The 23,729-nt window shown below is 36.8% G+C and overlaps 1 protein-coding gene across 1 annotated transcript in view; it reads left to right on the forward strand.

Annotated features, from left to right (window-relative positions):
• LOC141498980 (target of EGR1 protein 1-like) overlaps positions 1 to 7,681 on the forward strand; it is a 68,069-nt gene extending 60,388 nt beyond the window's left edge. The window contains 3 exon segments of the mRNA XM_074201978.1: positions 6,064 to 6,405; positions 6,407 to 6,906; positions 6,909 to 7,681. Coding sequence (XP_074058079.1) covers positions 6,064 to 6,405; positions 6,407 to 6,906; positions 6,909 to 7,681 — 1,615 coding nt within the window.
• Positions 7,682 to 23,729: the final 16,048 nt, after the last annotated feature.

Raw genomic sequence — 23,729 nt, forward strand, 5'->3', positions numbered from 1 at the left:
AGAGGAACATGAAAAAGCATAAAACAAACAAAAAACTGCTAGACAATAAGATGATACTTGCTATTATACCCAAATGGGAGAAAGATTGTCAAAATTCTTGAGAATTTTAACTCTATTGGATATAATATACATAGCCAGGGTGATAGACAACCATTATTTTCTGTGACTAAGATAGAATAATTTAAAAACAATACCTCCTTAAAAAGCATGGCAATAAGGAAAAGGGAGGTGGGAGGGAGACTGGGGTAAATCTCAGTACATCAAGAGATACAAAAGACCTATTGTAATTGAGGGGAAGAAAGAGGAGGTGAGAACCACCTGAATCTTCATCTCCTCAGTCTTGAAAAGTTAACTTAGACACAAATAATCAAGTTAAGAAACTTATTTGTGTCTAAGGGAAAGGGGAAAAAATGACAGAGGGTAGATTTTAGAGGGCAAACATTGAAAGTGGTGGTATTTAGAAAGAAAACACTGGGGAATATGGATCAAAGGAAAAAATGGGGAAAAGACAAACTGAAGGAAGAGAGCATAGAGTTAGCAATTATAACTTTGAATGTGGATGTGATGAACTCTCTCTTAAATGAGAATCAGATAGCAGAGTGGATTAAAAACCAGAATTCTACAATATGCTGCTTTCAAGAAACTCATTTGAAGCAGAGTGATACATATAGAATAAAGGTAAAAGTTTGGAGGAAATATATATTCTGCTTCAGCTGAAGTGAAAAAAGCAGGGGCAGCAATCCTTTTCTGAGACAAAGCAACTGCAAAAATAGATACCATTAAAAGAGATAAGGAAGGAAACTATATCATCCTAAAAGGCACCATAGATAATAAAGTGATTTCAATACTGAATATGTAGGCACCCAATGGGACAGTATCCAAATTCTTAGAGGAGAAGATGAAAGAGCTACAGAAAGAAATAGACAAGCAAAACTCTACTAGTGAGACACCTCAACCTCCCCCCCTCAGATTAAGATTAATCAAATGATAAAATAAACAAGAAAGAAGTTAAGGAGGTAAATAGATTGTTAGAAAACCTAGACATGATAGAACTATGGAAGAAGTTGAATGGGCATAGAAAGGAATACACTTTTTTTCTGCAGTCCATGGCACTTACACAAAAATTGACCATGCCCTAGGACATAAAAACCTAATGATCAATTGTAGAAAGGCAGAAATAGTTAATATATTTTTCTCATATCATAAAGCTATAAAAATCATATGCAATACTGGGCCAAGGAGATATAGACCCAGAACTAATTGGAAACTAAATAACCTCATTTTAAAGAATGAGTGGATCAAGCGATAAATTATATAAAAATTAATTATTTCATCCAAGATAATGACAATAATGATACAACATACCAAAACCTATGGGATACATTCAAGGCAGTTGTCAAGGGATATATTTTGAAATTAAATGCTAACATGAATAAATTAGAGAAAGAAGGAATCAATGAACTAAAAATGCAACTAAAAAAAATTGGAGAAAGAAAAAATTAAAGAGGCCGAAATAAATACCCAATTAGAAATTCTAAACATTAACAAGAACTTAATAAAATTGAAAGTAAGAAAACTATTGAAGTAATAAATAAAATCAAGAGCTGGATTTATGAAAAAAGCAATAAAATTGATAAATCTCTGGTCAATTTTACTAAAAAAATGAAGAAAACCAAAGTGCTAGTATCATAAATGGAAATGGTGAACTCACCACCAATGAGGAAGAAATTAAAGTAATAATTTGGAATTATTTTGCCCAACTCTATGCCAATACATTTGACAATCTAAGTGTAATGGATGAATATTTCAAAAATAAAAGTTTTCTAGATTAAATGAAGAGGAAATTGAAAACCTGAATAACCCAATCTCAGAAACAGAAATTCAACAAGTTACTATTAAACTCCCTAAGAAAAAATCTCCAGGGCCAGATTGATTCACAAATGAATTACATCCATTTAATTAACAATTGGTTTCAATTCTATATATAAACTTTTTTTTTAGTTTTTTTCAAGGCAAATGGTGTTAAGTGGCTTGCCCAAGGCAACACAGCTAGGTAATTATTAAGTGTCTGAGACCGGATTGAACGCAGGTACTCCTGACTCCAGGGCCAGTGCTTTATCCACTATGCCACCAAGCCGCCCCTCAATTCTATATAAACTTTTTGGAAAAATAGGTGAAGAAGGAACTCTGCCTTTCTCTTTCTATGACACCAATATGATGCTGATAGCTAAACCAGGAAGAGTTATAACAGAGAAATAAATACAATAATAATATAGTTGCAAAATTCTTAAATAAAATCTTAGCAAAATGATTACAAGTTATCATTAGGATAATACATTATAATCAAGTACGATTTATCCCAGTAATGCAGGGAAGATTCAATATTAGGAAAACTGTCAAGTAAATTAATTATATCAATTACATACCTGTGAGAAATCATATGATCCTATCAATATATGGTGAAAAAGCTTTTGACATAATACAGCATCCATTCCTATGATAAACACTAGAGAGTGTAGGAATAAATGGTTTGTTCCTTAGAATAATTAGCAGTGTCTATCTGAAACCATCAACAAGCATCATATGTAATGGAGATAGGCTTTAGCCATTCCCAATAAATTCAGGGGTGAAACAAGGATACCCATTATCACTGTTATTATTCTGTATTGTATTAGAAATGTTAGCCTCAGCAATAAGAGAAGAAAAAGAATTTGAAGGAATTAGAATAGAGTAGGATGAGATAAAACTCTCACTCTTTGCAGATGACATGATGGTATACCTAGAGAATCCCAAAAAGTCAACTAAAAATCTACTAGAAATAATTAGCAACTTTAGGAAAATAGCAGGATATAAAATAAACCCTCAGAAACCCTCAACATTTCTATATATGATTATCAAGATACAGCAGAAAGAGCTAGAAAGAGAAAATCCCATTCAAAGTAACCTCACACAAAATAAAATACCTGGGAGTCTTACCTACTAAGGTAGACTCAAAAACTCTTTGAAAACAATTACAAAATTCTTCATACACAAATAAAATCAGACTTAAATATCTGGGCAAACATCAACTGTTTATGGATATGTAAAGCTAATATAATAAAAATGACAATTATTTTTTCTCATTTATTTATTTATTCTTATTTTGTACAAATAACATTTTTTATACATTACTAAAATATTCTTGTTTAAGAGTAACATAATACCCACTCCCCCAAAAATATAGACTAGTGTGAGCAATAAAGTAAAGGGGAAAGAAAAAAATTAAAATTAAATTTTAAAAAGTAATAATAATTGTAGGTATGGCCAGGTGGCACAGTGGAAGGAGCACAGGCCCTGGAGACAGGAGCACCCATGTCCAAATCCAGCCCCATACATCCAGCAATCACCCAGCTGTGTGTCCCCATGCAAGCCACCCCAACCCCTCTGCGCTGCAAAAAACAAAAAAAGAGAAAAAAGAAGAAAATAAAATAGCAATAATAATAATAATAATAATAATAATAATAATAATAATAATAATAATAATAATAATAATAGTGGCTAGGTGGAGGCAGAGCACCAGCCCTGGAGGCAAGAGCACCCAGGTCCCAATCCATCCTCAGGTATTAAATAATCACCTAGCTTTGCAGCCCCAAGGAGACCACCCAGCCCCATTTGCCCTGCACCCCCCCTAAAAAAGCAATAATAAAAAATATGCTTCAGTCTGTGTTCCAACACCACCAACTCTGTTGTGGATGGATCACATTCTTTATGATAAGTCCATCATAAAAGTTACTTGCATATTTTTCCACTGTTGCCATTGCTGATCACAACTCCCTCCATTTGTACTTCTCCACTACCATGTACTACATTTTCTCTCTCCTTTCACTCTGTCTCTGCTGTAGGGTAGCTGAGTGGTCCAGCAGACAGATCCCTGGCCCTGGGGCCAAGATTACCCCTCAGGCCCAGCATCCACCTGGCCCTATGGTCCTGGACAGGCCATCCAATCCCAGCTCCTTGCAAGAAGTAAAAAAAAGAAAATGTGCTATATTTGACCACTTTCCCCCCATGGTCCTTCCTGTCATCCATCATTCATATCCTCCCCATTCCTGCTATCCCCTTTCTCTGTTTCTTACTCCCAATGTCTATACTCAATTGAGTATGTATGCTGTTTCCACTCCTTGCTACCTCTGATGAGAGTGAAGATTCCCTCATTCCCCCTTTCCTTCCCCCTTCTATATCATTGCAATAGCTCATTGTAATAAAGAAAAATCTTATTATATGAAACAACTTTAGTGTATTCCTCCTCTCCTTTTTCTTTCTCCAATTACATTTCCCTTTAATCTATTGACTCCATTTTTACACCACATTATTTCTTCAAATTCAGCTTTCTCCTGTGCTTCATCTATAAAAGCTCCTTCTACCTACTCTATTGAATGAGAAGGTTCATATGAGTATTATCAGGGTCATTTTTCTGTGCAGGAATACATGCAGTTCATCATCATTAAGTCCCTCATATTTTCCCATTCTCCTCCACTCCCTATGCTTCACCTGAGTCCTGTATTTGAAGATCAAACCTTCTGTTCAGCTCTGGTCATTCCAACAGGAACATTTGAAATTCTCCTGGTTCACTGAAAGTCCATCTTTTTGCCTGGAAGAGGACATTCAGTTTTGCTGCATAGCTGATTCTCAGTTGCATTCTAAGCTCTTTTGCCTTCTGGAATATATTCCAAGCCCTATGAGCTTTTAAAAATGTAGTTGTTGCTACGTCCTGTATGATCTTAACTACAGCTCCACGATACTGGAATTGTGTCCTGCCTGCTTGTATTATTTTCTCTTTGACATGGGAGTTTTTGAACTTTGCTATAATATTCCTGGGGGTTGTTTTTGGGGGTCTCTTTCTCAGGGGATCAGTGGATTTTCTCCATTTCTATTTTGCCCTCTGCTTCCAGGATATCAGTGCAATTTTCCTGTAGTAATTCTTTGAAAAATGATGTCAAGGCTCTTTTCCTGATCATGACTTTCAGATATTCCAATAATTTTTAAATTATCTTTCTTAAATCTGTTTTACATATCTGTTGTTTTTTCAATGAAATGTTTCTCATTTTCTTCTAATTTTTCATTCTTTTGGTTTTGAAGTATTGTGTCCTGATTTCTGGTAAATTCATTAATCTCCCTCAGCTCTATTCTTTGTCTGAAGAATTTGTTTTTCTCAGAGAGCTTTCTTATCTCTTTTTCCATCTGGCCAGTTCTGCTTTTTAAAGCATTCTTCTCCTCAACAACTTTTTGAACTGTTTTATTCATTTGACCTATACTGGTTTTAACATGCCATTTTCTTCAGCATTTTTTGGAGCTCCTTGATTATACTGCTGACTTCTTTTTCATGTTTTTCCTGCATCTCTCTCATTTCTTTTCCCAATTTTTCTTCCATCTCCATCACTACCAAAACTAACTACTTGTTTAGCTCCCTACAAATCAATATACCATTTTAATAAGTGAGATAAAGTTGTAAGAAAATCTATATGGAGAAATAAGAAGCCAAGAATTTCCAGGGATTCAATGAAAATAAAATACAAAAAGAAGACAGCTTAGCCTTAAAAGATCTCAATTTATATTATAAAGCATCAGTCCACAATACTGTCTGGTATTGACTAAGAAATAGAGTTGTGCATCAGTGGAATAGACTAAGTGCAATAACTGGAAATGATTATAGTAAACCGCTGTTTGTCAAACGCAAAGAGTCTATCTATTGGGATAAAATCTCTCTCTTTGATGTTGGACAAATAGGAAGTTAGAATGGAAGAAACTTAGATTAGGACAACACTTCACACCTTATACCAAGATAAGATCCAAATGGATACAGGATTTAGACATAAAAAAACAATATTATAAGCAAACTAGAATATTAAGAAGTGGTTTACCTGACAGATTCATGGAAAGGGATATAGTTTATGTTTATGACCAAGTGACCAAGGAAGAGATAGAGAACATCATTCAAAACAAAACTAGGCCTGCAGAACATGCCGGGGGCTGGGGTCCCGGGGCCGGAGAAGGAGCCGTTCAGTAGATTCACTCGGCGCCCCGGAGCTGCCCGGCCCTGCCGCTGGCGGTGGCCCAGGGCCGGGTTCAGGGGAGGAGGATCTGGCCGGGAGCTGGGGAGAGGCAGGGCGGCCGGGCATGGGCCCCAGAGGGCGGCCCGGACGCGGCTCCTGTGCGGGTGCCGGAGGTGGACGTGCAGGCGGACAACTTCAAGGACCTGTGGCCCTCCATGCTCCTGGCCATCAAGACGGCCAGCTTTGTGGCTGTGGACACGGAGCTGAGCGGACTGGGGGTGAGGAGGAGCCTGCTGAACCACTCCATAGAAGAACGCTGTAAAGCCGTGGCCCGCGCGGCCCGAAGGCGATCCGTGCTCTTCCTGAGCCTGGCCTGCCAAAAGCCGTCAGAAAGAGGCCCTGCACAGTTACCTGGTGCAAGTGTTCAACCTGACGCTGCTGTGCACGCAAGAGTACGTGATCGAGCCGCAGTCGGTGCAGTTCCTGGTGCAGCACGGCTTCCACTTCAACCGCCAGTACACGCGGGGCATCCCTTACCACAAGGGCGACGACCGGGGCGACGACGGCAGCAGCCAGGGCATCCAGCTGCTGTTCCTGGAGCTGATCCGTGCCCGCCGGCCGCTGGTGCTCCACAACGGGCTCATCGACCTGGCCTTCCTCTATCAGAGCTTCTACGCCCACCTGCCCTACAAGCTGGTCCCCTTCACCGCCGGCCTCTTCGAGATGTTCCCGGCCGGGATCTATGACACCAAGTACGCGGCCAAGTTCCACGCCCGCTTCGTGGCCTCCTACCTGGAGTATGCCTACCGCAAGTGTGAGAGGGAGAATGAGAAGCAGCGGGCGGCCGCCGGCGCCCCCCACATGCTCCTGGAGCTCTGCCCTCCAGCATGGTCCCCCAGATCCACTACCGCAGCTGCCCCTTGGCCGAATCCCGCCAGCAGCCCAGCTCCCGCAGCTCCGCCTCCAACATCTGTGACACTTTCTCAGCCTAGGGCTGGTGTCCTCTGGGGCTGCAGTGCTCTGGGTCTCACGACATTGACCTCATCATCAGCACAGAGGAGGCCATGGAGGACAGGAGGAAGCGGCGGGGAAGCCGGCGGAAAAAGCGGTGGAAGGGACAGCCGAGCCAGTCTGCTACTGTGACCGAGGATGGGCCGACCCCAGAAAAACAAACCTGCAAAGAATTATCTGAAGCGGCTAACGGGTCCAACCCCAGTCAGAGCGAGCCTGAAGATGTGTCTTTGTCTGGCCCAGCCCCGAGCTCCAGCGAGGAGCCAGAGCTGGACCTGGAGCTGGAGCCGGAGCCAGAGCCAGAACCAAACCAGGAGCTGGAGCTGGAGTCAGACCCGGAGCCAGACAAGGACCTGGAGCCAAGGCGAGGAGCTGAGCCGAGCATGGGGCCTCAGGGGGCCGGGATGGGGGGTGGGATGCACCGTGCTGGCTTTGATGCCTTCATGATGGGCTATGTCATGGCCTACATGGGGCTGAAAGGGGGTCCGCAGTCCTATGACCTGGAGCCTTGGTTGTTAGAATGCCACAATAAGTTGTATCTGAGTTCCAAATCTCTGCCCCTGCCCATAGCCAAGAGTCACTTCTCCAAGATCTCCGAAGCCCACACCGAGAAGATGAAGCTAGCCTGGGGCAGCAGCTAAGCCCATCTTGCCTGCCTGAGTTGCCAGGTGCCCAGGAGGTAGTGCCGGGTCCCTTGTACCACCCCACACCTGGAAGAGGGCCGTGCCCAAAGCCTGGCTTGGGACAGTTAAAGCCTAGGATGACAGAAGTTTGTGGGCCCAGCCTTGGAGCCCACCCTGGTCAACCAGAGTGAGGAAAAGCAGGATTTCTGTGGACAGCACTCCCCTTCCCAAGGGCCCAAGAAAGCCAAGTCTGACCAGCTACCTGCAACTCCTTTAATTTGTAAATCCAAAAGCAACATGGTAAAGTTTTACAAAAAAAAAAAAAGAAAAGAAATTATGAAACAATTTGACCCGCTTCATCTTTGGTTCTGCTTGTGGCTCCACCAGAACAGCCCCCCCCCCCAAAAAAAAAAACACAATTTATTTGCTTGACCGATCCCTAAATGTACACATTAGAAATGTGTTTTGCAAAGCTGGCATGGGCAGTGTTAGTGCCTGGGCCTGGGCACCCAGGAAGTGGCCAGGAAGGGCCCATGCTTCTGGTCATCTGTTGAGCTATTTACAGATGCCCAAGTTTTAAGACTCCTTCATAAATATGAAAATAGACACATCAAAAAAAAACTAGATAATTTTGATTATATTAAATTAAAAACCTTTTGCACGGACAAAAGCCACTGTAGCCAAGATCAAAAGAAATGTAGTGAATTGGGAAATAGTTTTTGTAACTAGTATTTCTGACAAAGGACTAAATTTCTAAAATATACAGATATCTGAGTCTAATTTTCAAAACATTAAGCCATTTCCCAGTTTATGCAAAGGCAATTTACAGATGAAGAAATCAAAGAGATCCATAGTCATATGAATAATTGCTCCAAGTCATTACTTATTTGAGAAATGCAAATTAAAGCATCTCTGTGATAACACCTCACATCTTTCAGACTGGACAATATGTCCAGAAATGACAATGATCACTGTTTGAAGGGATGTGGGGAATCTGGGACACTTATACATTGTTGTTGGAGCTGTGAACTCATCCAAACTTTCTGGAGAGCAATTTGGTATTATGCTCAAAGGGGAACCAAAATGTACATACCCTTTTCCTGAAGAGATTATGAGATTATGAAAAAGTGTAAAAACATCACTTGTACAAAAATATTTATAGCAACACTGTTTGTTCTGGCTAAAAAAAAATGGAAATTAAGTGAATGTCCTTCAATTGGGGAATGGCATAACAAACTGTGGTATATGTATGTCATGGAACCCTAGAATTCAGGGAAGCCTGAAAGGATTTGCATGAACTGATGCTGAACAAGATGAGTAGAACCAGAAGAACATTGTACACCCTAACAGCAACATGGGGGCGATGATCAAACTTGATGGACTTGCTCATCTCTGCAGGGCAACAACCAAGGACAGTTTTGGGCAATCTGCAATGGAAAATACCATCTGTTTCCAGCAAAAGAATTATGAACAAAGACCAAAGACTATTACCATCAAATTAGAAAATAAAATCATTATGTTATTAAGCAATTTTCCTGTGTCATACTTTATTTTTCTTCTTTAAGGATATGATTTCTCTCTCAGCACATTCAACTGAGATCAATGTATGCCATGGAACCAATGTAAAGACTAAGAGAATGTCATCTTTGGGGGGGGTGGGGAGAGGGAAGCAAGAATGGGGGAGAATTGTAAAACTCAAAATAAATAAAATCATTCTTAAATAAAAAGAAAGAAAGCAGTACTTAAATTCACCCATAGGTCAGAACACAGGTCAGAAAAGAAATAAAAACCTCTCCTTAGTTATTATGTTTGGAACAATTGAAAAAATAAAAAAAAAAAAAACAACTTGTAGAAAGGAGTTACAAAAAGTTAAAAAAACTTGGGACAGTGGTGCTTTGACTATGAAATAGATCTTTACCTCAATAAAGAGTTAGAAACAAATCATAGTTTAGCTAAATGAGCAAATAATAGAAGGGGAAAAAAACTTCTGACCATAGAAAGCTACTATGATGACAGGGAATGTCAAAACATACATTCAAAAGAAGATAACAAAATAAAAGCTACTACTGTCAAAGCATCCAAAACAGTATGAATTAGTTTGAGGCTTTAGAACTCAAAAAATATAAAATTTGATTAAGAGAAGTAGAGGAATAATTGGGTAAAGAAATGAAAATTATGCAAGAAAATCCTGAAAACTGAGTCAACAACTTGTTGAAGGATACACAAAAAAAACTGAAAAAATGACATCTTAATAACTAAACTAAGTCTAATGGAAAAAGTGGTCCAAAATGCCAGTGAGCAGAAGAAGGCCTTAAAATGCAGAAATAGCTAAATGGAAAAGGAAAGGAAAAAAACTCACTGAATAAAATGGTTCCTTAAAATCTAGAAGTAAGAAAAAGAAACTGATGATTTTCTGTGAAATCAAGAAACAATACAACAAAATAAGAAGAATGAAATAATAGAAGACAATGTTAAATTTCTCACTAGAAAGACAACAAACCAAAAAAAAAAAAATAGATTCAGGGGCAGCTAGGTTGCGTACTGGATAAAGCACCAGCCTTGAAGTCAGGAGTACCTGGGTTCAAGTCTAGTCTCAGACACATAATAATAATTACCTAGCTGTGGGGCCTTGGGCAAGCCACTTAACCCCATTTACCTTGCAAAAAACCTAAAAAAATAGATCCAGGAGAGATGTTTATAAAATGCTAGTTCTATCTGAAAGGCATGATCATAAAGAGCATAGACATCCTCTTACAAGGCATTATCAAGTAAAACTACCCTGATATTCTATAATTAAGTGTCAAAATAGAAATTGGAAGAATCTACCTATCACCTCATAAAAGACATCATAAAATGGAAACTAACAGGAATATTACAACCAAAATTCAAAGATCCCATGTAACGAGAAATTGTTGCAAGCAATAAGAAAGAAAAAATTCAATCATTAAAGTAGAACAATACTTATCAGCTTCTACATTAAAGGATCATAGTGCTTAGAATAAGGTAAAAGTTTGGATTACAACCAAGAATGAACTATCCAGTGAAACTGAAAATAATCTTTCAGGGGGAAATGTGGGCATTGAATGAAATAGGGGACATTCAAATTTTCCTTATGAAAAATCCAGAGCTGAACAGAAAATTTGATCTGCAAATTCAAGACACCAATACAGCATAAAAAGGTACCCAGGAGTATTTCCAGTCAAGATGATGGAGAGAAGACAGGCACTATGTTAATATCTCCTGGTTTCCCCTCAGAAATAATATGAAAGAAACCTCTGAACAGAAATTTGATCAACAAAACCCAGAAAGAGAAGCTAGGAGAAGAATATCTACCAGCAACTTCCATCTCAGGGGACCGTGGGTGAACAGGAAGCAGAGAACAGAGAGCAAGCCCAGGGGCAGTGGAAAGCTGAAGCTAGAGGTCTAGCCTTAGCCACAGAGGCTTTGCTTGTGGGAGTGGCAGGTCTGAGGACCAATGGAAGCCACTGTGTCATTGGCTGTGAGGATGGGAGGTCTGGGGATTCCCAGTGGGGCTGGAGGGAGATTTCTGTCACAGAGAATTGCAGAGTGCAGTTGGACATACATTTGCTTTCCATACATTTAGCCCTCTTCTCAGAAAAGACACATTTACAGCCCCCCACCCCCACCCCCATGCTCTGGTGTAGGCTACAGAGCTCTCTCAGCTGAATAGGAAGTTCAAATACCTTGTCCCAGGGCACAACCCACATTGTTAAGGATAACAGTTTCCAGAGGTGCACCCCCATCACCTCAAGGCCTAGGGAAAGGGCCTCAAATCAAATCACTCCAGAGAAAACAACTAGCACTCCCTTCTGGCCATTGCACTTGCAGTTACTAAACCAAGTGAGCAATACCTCTAGGGTTTTCAAAACCAGACCTGAGTCAGTCAGTCCTTCCCCCAATGCAAATCTCAGAAAAAATGAAGAAAGATGAGTGGAAAGGCAAGTCCACTGAAAAGTATTCTGAAGGCATATATCCTAACCCAGAGAGATCAAGAAATCCTGAGAAGAATATGAATTGGTATCCAGTCCAGAAAGACTTTCCAGAAGAAATCAGGAAGGTGTTTCAAATTCAATTGGAAAAACTGGGGAAAAAAAAACTTAAATGAAAATTAACACCTTGCAAGAGAAAAATCAACATCTGGCACCAAGAAAAACAAATCCTTTGGAAATAAAGTTGGACAAATACAAATAGAAATAATTCTCTCAAATCCTCAATTGGGCTATTGCATAAAGAAAATAATTCTCTCAAAACCACAATTAGGCAAATGGAAAACTCCTTGAAAAATAAAATTAACCAACTGGAAAACGAGTTGCAAAAGATAAATGAAGATAATTCTTCTCTAAAAATAAAAGTCTGTGGAAACAAATGAGTTCATGAGAATCTGTTGAACCAAACAAAAAATCAAAAAAATTGAAGAAAATGAAAAATATCTTATCAGCAAAACAACTGAAGTCGAGAATAGAACCAGGAGAGACAACCTAAGTAAACCTCCTGAAAACATTAAAGAGAAAAAAAGCCTTAAATTAATATTACAGGATTTAGTGATGGAAAACTCCCTTGATAGCATGGAATCAGAGGGCAAAATAGTTATTGAAAGAATACAGAGATCCGCTCTGGAAAGGATTCCGAATTGAAAACAACAAGGAATATTGTGGCCAAATTCTAGAACTATAAGATAAAAGAGAAAATCCTGCAAGCAACAAGAAAGAAACAATTTAGATACCAACAAGCCACAGTAAACATTACACAGTATCTGGCTGCATCAGCATTAAGGGATTGAAGGGTCTGGAATAAGATATTCCAAAAAGCAAGGGAGCTTGGAATATAGAATCCACTATCTGGCAAACCTGAAAATTCTCTTAAAGGGGAAATGATGGACATTTAATGAAATAGGATTAAGGATTTCCTGATGAAAAGACCAGAGCTAAATAGAAAATTTGGACATCAAACAAGAGACTCAAGAGACACATCAAAAGGTAAAAAGCAAACAAACAAAACGCTAATATCCAATAAGATGAAACTGGCTATATCCTCATCTGGGAGAAATATTCTCATAACTATTGAAAATTGTCACTCTATTAGAGAGAATATACTTAAGCAGAAGTGATGGACACTCAAGACTTATCTATGACTCAGATAGAATGATTTTAAAGGAATATCTTCTTTAAAAGGGTGAACAATAAAGTGATGGGAGGATGAAGGAGATTGAATAGCATGAATCATATTTCATAAAGAGGTACAAAGGACCTATTGCAATAGAGAGGAAGAAAGAAGGAGGTGAGAATTGCCTAAATCTTACTTTCATTGAATTAGGCCTTACATATACATACTCATTTAAGTTGAGAAACTTATCTTACCTTTCAGTATTAAAAGGAGGAAAAGGGAGGGGAGAGGAAAAGTGGAAATAACAGATGAAAGAAGAGGCAAAGAGAAAGTGGAAAGAAAGGGGAGGTTGGTTGGATATAAGGGAGGAAGGTGGTGATATTCAGAAACAAAATACTGGAGAATTTGGATAATGTGGAAAAAAGGGGAAAATACAAACAGAGAAAAGATAGCATGGAGGGCAATAAAGCGTTAGTAATTATAACTTTGAAAGTAAATGGGATGAAATCTTCCATAAAATGTAAGTGAATAGCAGAGTGGATTATACACCTGTATCCTACAATATGCTGCATACAAGAAACTCATTTGAAGCAGAGAGATACATACAAAGTACAGCTGAATGGATGGAACAATATCTATATATATATATATATAGATATAGATATAGATAGATATATAGATATATATAGATATAGATAGATAGATAGATAGATACCTATCTATCTATCTATCTATATCTATCTATCTATCTATCTCTATCTCTATCTCTATCTCTATATCTATATCTATATCTATATCTATATCTATATCTATATCTATATCTATATCTATATCCATATCTATATCTATATCTATATTGTTCCAGCTGAAGTGAAAAAAGCAGGGCTAGCAATCCTTATTTCAGACGAAGCAGTTGCAAAAATAGATCTCGTTAAAAGAGTTAAGCAAGTAAATTACATCATCCTAAAAGGTACCATAGACAATGAAGCAATTTCTATACTAAATATGCACCAAGTGGTACAGAATCCAAATTTTAGAGGAGAAGAAGTTGAATGAGTTACAGGGAGACATAGCCAGCAAAACACTATTGATTGGTACCCTCAACCTCCTACTCTCAGATTTAGATAAATCTGACCATAAAATAAGCAAGAAGGAAGTTAACGACGTAACTAAAATGTCAGAAAACTTTTGGAGAAAGCTGAATGGTGATTAATCCAGAGAGAGAATTTGTAGAGTTTGAAAAAATAACAATGACTATCATTTTTTTCTAGGGGACCTATCCCGAGCCTTCACCTGGATACATACCTTTCCCCCATCTTCGGACTTCATGGACCCATAGGTCTTCAGATGCACGGACCCTACTTGGGGACTGAGGGCAATAACTGGACGGAGCACCTGGTTGCAGACTAACAAGCAGGTCTTTATTGCTTACATTGCAGCGAAAAAATGGGTCCCATCTTCCCCAGCCTTGTGCCTTTTATAGTCCTGAGCTCCTCCCCTGTACCTCCCTCATGGACAGAGCCATTCCTGTTAACTGGGCGTTCCCAGTGTCCATGAGGGCAGGTTCACACCCCCCAGGCATCTCCTAGCCCATAGGTGGCCAAGGTCCAGAGCTGGGTCCCTGACAATTTTTAATATATAAAAATGGTTATCTTTTCATGTAATTTTGCTATATCTTATATTTTATCTTTTTCCTTATGGATATGATTTTTCTCTGAACACATTCAATTTAGATCAAAGTACATAGCATGGAAACAATGTAAAGACTATAAGACTGCCTTTTTGTGGGGATAGGGATAGGGAAGTGAGATTGGGGAAAATTGTAAAATTCTAAAATAAATGATCTATATACATATATATGGAAAAATTGATGCAAATCCTTTTTTGATTAGAGAAAAGTGAAGTAAAACAATATTGAGGTATCATCTCAAACCTATTAGATTGGCAAGATGAGAAAAAGGGAAAATGATCAATCTTGGCAAGGTTGGGAAGGATTTGGGACACTGATGCATTGCAGGTTGAGTTGTGAATGGATCCAACATTTCTGGAGAGGTATGTGGAACTATGCTCAAAGAACAATAAAACTGTTCATAGTTTTTAACCTAGTAATTCAATTCTAGTTTTATATACAGAAGAAAATTTTTAAAAAGGGAAAAGTCCAACTATTTCCAAAATATTCAAAGCAACTCTTTTAGTAGTGGATAAGAACTGGAAACTGAGGAGATGCCTATCAATTGAGGGATGGGTAAACAAGTTATGGTTCATGAATACTATGGAATGTTATTGTTCTATAACAAACCATAAATGGTTGGACTCTAGAGAAGCATGGAATGACATATGGGATCTGATCCTGAATGAAGGGAGCCAAACCAAGACAACAACATACTCATTAACACAAAATTGTGAAATTAACAACATTAATGGAAAGAGTTCCTGGGTGGATAGGTTTTACAGTGGATAGAGCACCAGCCCTGGAGTCAGGAGGACCTAAGTTCAAATCTGGCCTCAGACACTTAATAATTACCTAGCTGTGTGGCCTTGGGCAAGTCACTTAACCCCATTGCCTTGAAAAATAAATCTAATAAAAAAAAGAAAAGTTCCTCTTTGCAGTTCAGAAAGGCAGGACAACTGAATTGGACTTGCTATGGACTTATGCCCATCCAGAGGAAGAAGAACAAACAAACCAAAAAATACAAACCTTCAGAATCTATGAACACTTTATAAAAAAATTATCTCTTATGTATCTTTTTTCCCTTAACCCTAATTCCTCATACCAAAAATAACTAATCTGTAAATATGTTTATCCAAATATCAATCTGTAATGCTAACCTGACTTCATCAGGGAAGGTATGGATGTGGGAACGGAGGGTGGGAGGAAATTTTGTAATTTAAAAATATACATGTGCATATGGATGAAAATAAATTGACAAAAATTTAAAACTTCTCATAAAAGTTAAAGAGAATACAGCTAGGTGGCACAGTGGATAAGAGCACCGGCCCTGGAGTAAGGAGTAGTTGAGTTCAATTCTGGCCTCAGACATTTAATAATTACCTAGCTGTGTGGCCTCGGACAAGCCACTTAAACCCATTTGCCTTGCACAAAAACTAAAAGAAAAAGTTAAAGGGGAAAGGGAATAAAATGTTGGTGAGGAGGAATAAGAGGAAAGGAAAGAGATAGCATGCAGGGAAATGCAGAATTAGTAATCTTAATTATAAATTTGAATCAAATGAACAGTAATATACAATGAAAGCAGATACTAGAATGATGATGTAAGAAAAAAATTAAAATAGGACATCATAACAAAATTTATGGGGTGCATCCAAGGCAATTTTGAGGGGAAACTTCAAATCTCTAAATATCTATATGATTAAAATAGAGAAAGAAAAGATCATTGAGGTGTGTAAACAACTAAAATGTTAGAAAATAATAATAAATTAAACCACCCCATTTAAATACCAAATTAGAAATACTGAAAATCAAGGGAGAGATTAATCAAATGGAAAGCAAGAAAAGCATTGGTCTCCTAAATAAACCTAAGTGCTGGTTTTAATGAAAAACATAATAGAAAAACCTTTGTTTAATCTGATTAAAAAAAAGAAAGAGGATGACCAAATTACCAGTATCAAAAATGAAAAGTGTGAACTAACTACCCATGAGGAGGAAATTAAAGAGATAATTTGGTGCTACTTTGCCAAACTGTATGCCAATAAATTGGATAACTTGAGTGAAATGGATGAATATTTAAAAAATTCAAACTGCCCAGATTAACAGACAAAGAGATAACATTTAAATAATCCCATTTCGGAAAAAGAAATTGAAGAAACCATCAATAAACTCCCTAAGAAAAATTTTCCAGTTCCAGATGGATATGCACATGGATTCTACCAAACATTTAAGGAACAATTAATTCTTATTCTGCAAAAATTATTTTAAAATATGGGAGAAGAAGGAATTCTGCCAAATTCCTTTTATGATACTAACATTGTGCCAATACCTGAACCAGGAAGAAACAAAACAGACAAAGAAAATTAAAGACCAATCTCCCTAATGAACATTGATACAAAAGTCTTAAAAAAATTAGCACTGAAATTATAGCAAGTTATTACTAGGATAATACACCATGACCAGGTAATATTTATACTTGCCAGTCAGGAACAACTTAATAGGAAAACACTAAACCTAATTGAACATATCAATAGGAAAACCCAAGAGAAATCATATGCACAGCTCAATAGATACTGAAAAAACCTTTATAAAATACAACATCCATTCCTCTTTAAAATTCTAGAAAGTTTGTGAATAAATTGAATTTTCCTTGAAATAAGTAGTATCAATCTAAACTCACCACAAATATTATATGTAATAGGGATAAACTCTGAGCTTTTCCAGAGATGATACAAGGATGCCCATGATCACCATTAGTTTTCACTATAGTATTAGAAAAGTTAACCAGAAATAAGAGAAAAAAAGAAATTAAAGAAATCATAATTGTCAATGAGGAAGAAAAAACTTTCACTCTTTGAAGATGATATGATGGTATGCTAAGAAAACCAGAGAAAATTATCTGAAAACCTTGGAACTTTGGACTCTAGAGAAGTATGGAATGACTTATGGGATCTGATACTGAGTGAAGAGAATAGAACCAAGACAATAATATACATATCAGCAAAACATTGTGAGATGAACAACCTTAACAGAAACAATTCTGGAGAAAATCATCTGGAAATCTCATTGAAACAATTATCAAATTCACCAAAGTAGCATAATATGAATTCAGCCCATCAGTATTTCTTTATGTAAGCAAGAAAGCCCATGAGCAAGAGATAGAAAGAGAAATTCCATTTAACATAACTGTGGGAGGGCAACTAGATGGTCCAGGGGATAGTGTACAGGCCCTGGAGTTAGGAGGACCTTAATTCAAATCTGGGCTCACACACTTAATAATCACCTAGTTTTATGACCTTGGACAAGTCACTTAACCCCATTGCCTTGTAAAAATAAAAAAAACAACAATAAAGCAACTGTAGACACCATTAAATACTTGGGAATCTACCCCCCAAAATAAGCCTAGAAACTATTAAAAACAATTACAAAGTTCTTCTCATCCAAATGAGGCAGTTCTGAATAATTGGAAAAACATCTATTGCTCATGATTAAGTCAAGCTAATGTAATAAAAATGACAATTCTACCTGACTTAAATTACTTATTCAGTGCCATACCAATCAAACCATTCAGTGCCATACCAATCAAACTATTTACTGAGAAAGAAAAATTAGTAACAAAATTCATCTGTATGAACAAAAGGTCAAGAATGATCAGGAAACTCATAAAAAATATAAAAGAAGGTGGTCTAGTTCTAACAGAACTAAAATTGTATTATAAAATAGCAAACATCAAAACTGTCTAGTACTGGTTAAGAAATAGATAATGGATCAGTGGAATGGGATAGGCTCAAAAGAAACAGTAGGAAATGACTAACAGTAATCTATTTTTTGACAAAGCCAAAGACATCAGCCTGTGGGATAAGAACTCACTATTTCACAGAACTTGTTGGGAAAACTTAAAAAGAGTTTGACCAAAGACTAGGCATATACCCACATCTCATATCCTGTACCAAAATAAGGTCAAATTAAGTACAGGATTTAGACAAAAAGGGAGACACCACAGATAAATTAATAGAACAAGAAATACTCTTTCTATCAAATCTATAGAAAAGGGAGAAATTTATAACATAACAAGAAATAGAGAAAATTAAAAGCTGCAAAATGAATGATTTTGACTGTATTCATTTCAAGTTAGTACAGTAGTGAAATCAATGCTGATAAAACTAGAAGGAAAGTAGATAGTTGGAAAACAATTTTTATAATTACTCATTCTGATAGAGATCTCATTTATAAAATTTATAGAAAACTGCATCAAATTTAAAAGGTTACAAATCATTCCCCAATTGATAAACAATCCAAGAATATGAATAGACATTTTTCAAATAAAGAAATTAAAGCTATAAACAATCATATAAAAATGTTCCACACCAATATTGCTTAGAGAAAAACACAAATTAAAGCAATTATGAATTATCACCTCATACCTACCAGATTGGTTAAGATGACAAAACGTTGAAAATGCTCTATATTGCAGAGGTTGTGAGAGGATTGGGACATTAAGGCATTGCTGGTGAAGTTGTGAATGAATTCATCCTTTTTGGAGATCAATATGGAGCTATGCCCAAAGAGCAAGAAAAATTTTCTTACCCTTTGATCCAGCAAAAAGACCTATATCAAGAAGATATCATAAAAAATGGGAAAAGTCCTACAAGTTTCAAAATATTCATAACAGCCCTTTTTGTAGGAAAAAGTAGAAATTGAAGGAATGTCCTTAATTGCTGAATGGTTAAACAAGTTGTGAATATTATGAAATTCTATTATTCTATAAGAAATGAATAGACTCTAGAGAAGCATGGAATGAATTTCAGGATCTGGTGCTGAGCATCAGGAGGGAGCAGAACCAATAGAACAAGGTACAAGTTAACAACAACATTGTGAGATGATCAACCCTCTTGGATGCACCTGCTTTCAGCAGTTCAGATAGCTAGGACAACCCTAGACATACTATGCACAATGCTATCTCCATTAAGTTGACAAAAAACAAAATAAAATCAAAAACCAAAAAGACCCTTCATAATCTGATGAGCATCACATTCACTTTTTTAAAAAATCTAATATTTTTCTCTTAATCCTAAATCTTCATGCCCAAAATGACTAATCTGTATACATGTATATATATATATATATATATATATATATATATATATATATATATATATGTATTTAACATAAATGTGTATGTAAAATATTATCCTGACTTTGCCTCAGAGTGGAGGGAAGTGGGAAGGGAGGTGGAAGAAAATTTTTTAATTTAAAAATATACATATGCACATGGATGAGTTTTGAAAATCACAACCTGAATTTGGAAAAAGAAAATATAAATAAAAATATTTTCTTGACCTGGAAATTCTGAAGTTTTGCTGTAATATTTCTGGAAATTTTCATTTTGGAATTTCTTTCAGGGCATGACGGATATTCTTTCATTTTCTATTCTTATCTCTGCTTCTAGGATATCAGGGACTAATTTTAGATGATATGTAGGCTCTGTATTTTGTCATGATTTACAAGATAATCCTAGGATTTTAAAATTATCTTTTCTTGCTATTTATTTTTCTGGTGAGATACTTCACATTATCTTCCTTTCCCACCCAGTCAATTCTGGTTTTTAAGGCATTCTTCTCCTCATTGGTCTTTTAAATGACTTTTTCCATTAGGTCCAAACTGATTTTTAATTTATTTTCTTCTGTTTGTTTTAATTCCTTCATCAAACTGCTGACATGGCTTTCATGATATTCACACATTGCTCTCATTGCTCTGCTCATTTTTTTCTCTACTTCCTTTACATGATTTTCAAAATCTTCTTTGACCTTTACCATAGCTTGAGACTAATTCTTATTTTTTGTAGGCTTTAAATTCAGAAACTTTGACTTTATTATGTATTTTGATCCTCCATAAGACCAAATTAATTGTCTATAGTAGATTTTTTCCCTTTTGCTGTTTGCTCATTCCCCCAGCCTATGAATTAATTTTTTAAATTGGGACTCTGCTTTAAAGATAAAGTACAGACTATCCCAATCTTTGTGGGTTTTGTGGCTATTTTCAAGGACACCATCCAGGAAATTGCAAGTTCTCAATTATTCCAAGGTTTTATGAGAAACTATGACTGCTCTCCTGGCCTGTGTTCTGGTCTTTCAGTAATCTCAAGGACTCCATTCTGCTCTGGGATTATGAAGGGAGTCCCTACTCCAGTGAAGACAGTTAAATCCTGTTGTCCTTCTGCTCCTTTTTCCAGAGTGTGGAACCACAGACTAGGACCTGGATTTGGAAAGAAAAATGTCCTGTCACAGGAATAGCAAAGAGACTTCTGCAATCTCTCCTGACTACCGTGCCCTTCTTGGATTGAGAACTCTGGAAGGAGGAACCAGGTAGCCACTACCTGATCTCCTGGGACTAAGTCGCTGCTGAGGTCCGTGCTGGACTGGCCTGTGCCCTCACTCTGGTGTGGTATTGTTTTCTTGCTCCCCTTCCCTATTGTCCTGGGCTGAGAGGTCTGGAAACTGCCACTGCTGCCTTGGGCCCTAAAGTCTGTTCCTGGATGACTGGAGCTGGTTCATTCTGGTGCAGCCCGGACTGCATGCTGAGTTCCTTCTTACCTCTGTGCATCATACCCTTCTGGCAGATTTCCAAGTTGTCTTGGGCTGGAAAATTGTTTTATTTAGTCTTATGGGTTTTGCCACACTAGAATTTGGATAGAGTCATTATTTAAATTGGAATAGTTTGGGGGGAGAGTTTGCAACAGTTCCTGCCTTTATATTCTGATTTCATAAGCTATATTAAAATCACATGGACCTAACACCTGAGTAACATACTGAAGTAGTTTCTAATAACTCTTCAATAAAATTGGCCTTTTTAAAAAATAATAATAATAATACACTTTTCATCTTTTGAGGGGAATTGTTTTTCTCTTTATGTTAGCAATTGTTTAGAGGATTTATTTATTTTTCCAGGACTTAAAAGATGCTCACATATTTCTACAAAATCATAATAGTCATCATTCTATACTAGAAAATACTACACTAAATTAATGTAATTAATTAATTTAAGTCTTATCAAATGCTGCACTGTTGATTTTTTCATTCTTCTTCCTTTTCTTTTCTTTTCCTTTATTCCTTTTTAAAATTTATTTATTTATTTTCATCCATATGCATATCTATATTTTTAAGTTACAAAATTTTTTTCCACCCTCCCCTCTCACCTCCCCCACCCTCAACAATGAACAGTTAGGGTAGTATTGTACATAAATAATTTTGATAAATATGTCTACAGAGTGGTTATTTTCAGTATGAGTAATTAGATTTAGGGAAAGATATACATGAGATAATTTTTATAAAGTGTTCATCAGTTTCTTAAGTGTTGGTTTGTGCATCTGTGTATTTTGTTTTGTTTTGTTTTATTTTTGTTTCTCTGGAAGGGCCTAACATTGTCTATAGTGGGTCTAATATGGTTATCCTAGCTCTCTGACCTGCTGAGAGGAGCTGCTACCATCAAGGTAGTTCATCTCACAATGTTGTTGATGGGTCTCTTGATTCTACTGCTTTCTCTCAGCATCAGATCCCTTAAGTCATTCCATGATTTTCTAGAATCTGACCACTCATGAATTCTTAGAGAACAATAATATTCCATAGTATTAATGTATCAAATTATTTAGCCATTCACCAATTGATCAGTATCAATTCCTTAATTCTTTGCCACTACAAGAAAGATGCTATGAATATTTTGGAATATGTAAGATTTTTCCCATTTTTTTCCATTTCTTCATAATATGAACCTAAAACTGAAATTTCTGGGTCAAAAGGTATGAACAGTTGTAATGCTGTTTGGGCATAATTCTATATTGCTTTCCAGAAAGGTTGGATATGGTCACAACTCCACCAGCAATACATCAATATCCCGAAGTGTCCAACAACCTCTTCAAAATTCATCATCTTTACCAATCTTGAACAATCTAATAGGTGTGAGATGTGTGAAATGACACTTTCTCTCATTGTTATTTTAATTTGCATTTTCTAACCAATAATAATATAGAGCATTTTTTCATATATTTATTTATAGCTCTAATTTCTTCACTTGAAATCTGTCCATTCATATCTTTTGAACATTTGTCAGTTGGGGAATGACTTGGGATCTTATACATTTTCTGCAATTATATATATATATATATATATATATATATATATATATATATATATATATATATATATATATATTTCAGAAATGAGACCCCTATCAGAACTCCTAGTTGTGGAGATTGTTTCCAAGCTATCTGCTTTTCTTCTGATTTTAGTAGCATTGATTTTATTAGTGAAAAACTTTTTAATTCAATATAGTCAAAATCATTCAGTTTGCAGTTTATAATGTGCTCTAATTCTTGTTTGGTCATAACTTTACCCACTTCCATAGATCTAATGGATTATATCTTGATCTATTAATGTATCTATGATATCACAATATATGTCTAAATCCTGTACCCATTTTAACTCTATTTTGGTATAGCGTGTGAGATGTGGATCTATACCTAGTTTTAGCCATAATATTTTCCAGTTTTCCAAACAATCAAATAATGAGTTCTTAACCCAGAAGCTGATGTCTTTGGGTTTGTCAAATAGTATTAGTAGATTGTAGTAGTCATTTACTGCAATTTCTTTAGAACCTGTCCTGGTCATTAACATTTTTTTTTTCTTTTTTAAAAAGGCAGGGTAGCTAAGTGATTTTTTCCAGGATCACACAACTAGGTAATTATTGAGTATCTAATTATTGAGAATTCAGGTCCTCCTGACTTCAGAGATGGTGATCTATCCTCTGTACCACCTAGCTGCCCTACTCCATTAATATCTCTTTACCAGTACCAGGTAGGTTGATTGCCAATTTAGAGTATTGTTTTAGTCCTAGGCCACTTTCCTTTACATTTTTCCATTAGTTTTCTTGCTGTCCTTGGTCTTTTGTTACTCCAGACATATTTGTTCCTACATTTTTTTAGCTTGGTAAAGTAGTTATTTGGTAGTTTGACTGGTATGGCACTGCAAACATGTTAAAGGGGCGCTAGGTGGCACAGTGGATAGAGGACTGGCCCTGGAGTCAGGAGTACCTGATTTCAAATCCGGCTCAGACACTTAATAATTACCTAGCTGTGTAGACTTGGGCAAGCCACTTAACCCCATAGCCTTGCAAAAACCTTAAAAATAGTATTTACATTAGGGTAGAATTGTCATTTTTATTATATTAGCTCAATCTAACCATGAGGAATTGACATTTTTTCCAATTATTTAGATCTGACTT

The sequence above is a fragment of the Macrotis lagotis genome, chromosome X (assembly GCF_037893015.1).
Source record: "Macrotis lagotis isolate mMagLag1 chromosome X, bilby.v1.9.chrom.fasta, whole genome shotgun sequence".
In the NCBI taxonomy this organism is placed as follows: domain Eukaryota; kingdom Metazoa; phylum Chordata; class Mammalia; order Peramelemorphia; family Peramelidae; genus Macrotis; species Macrotis lagotis.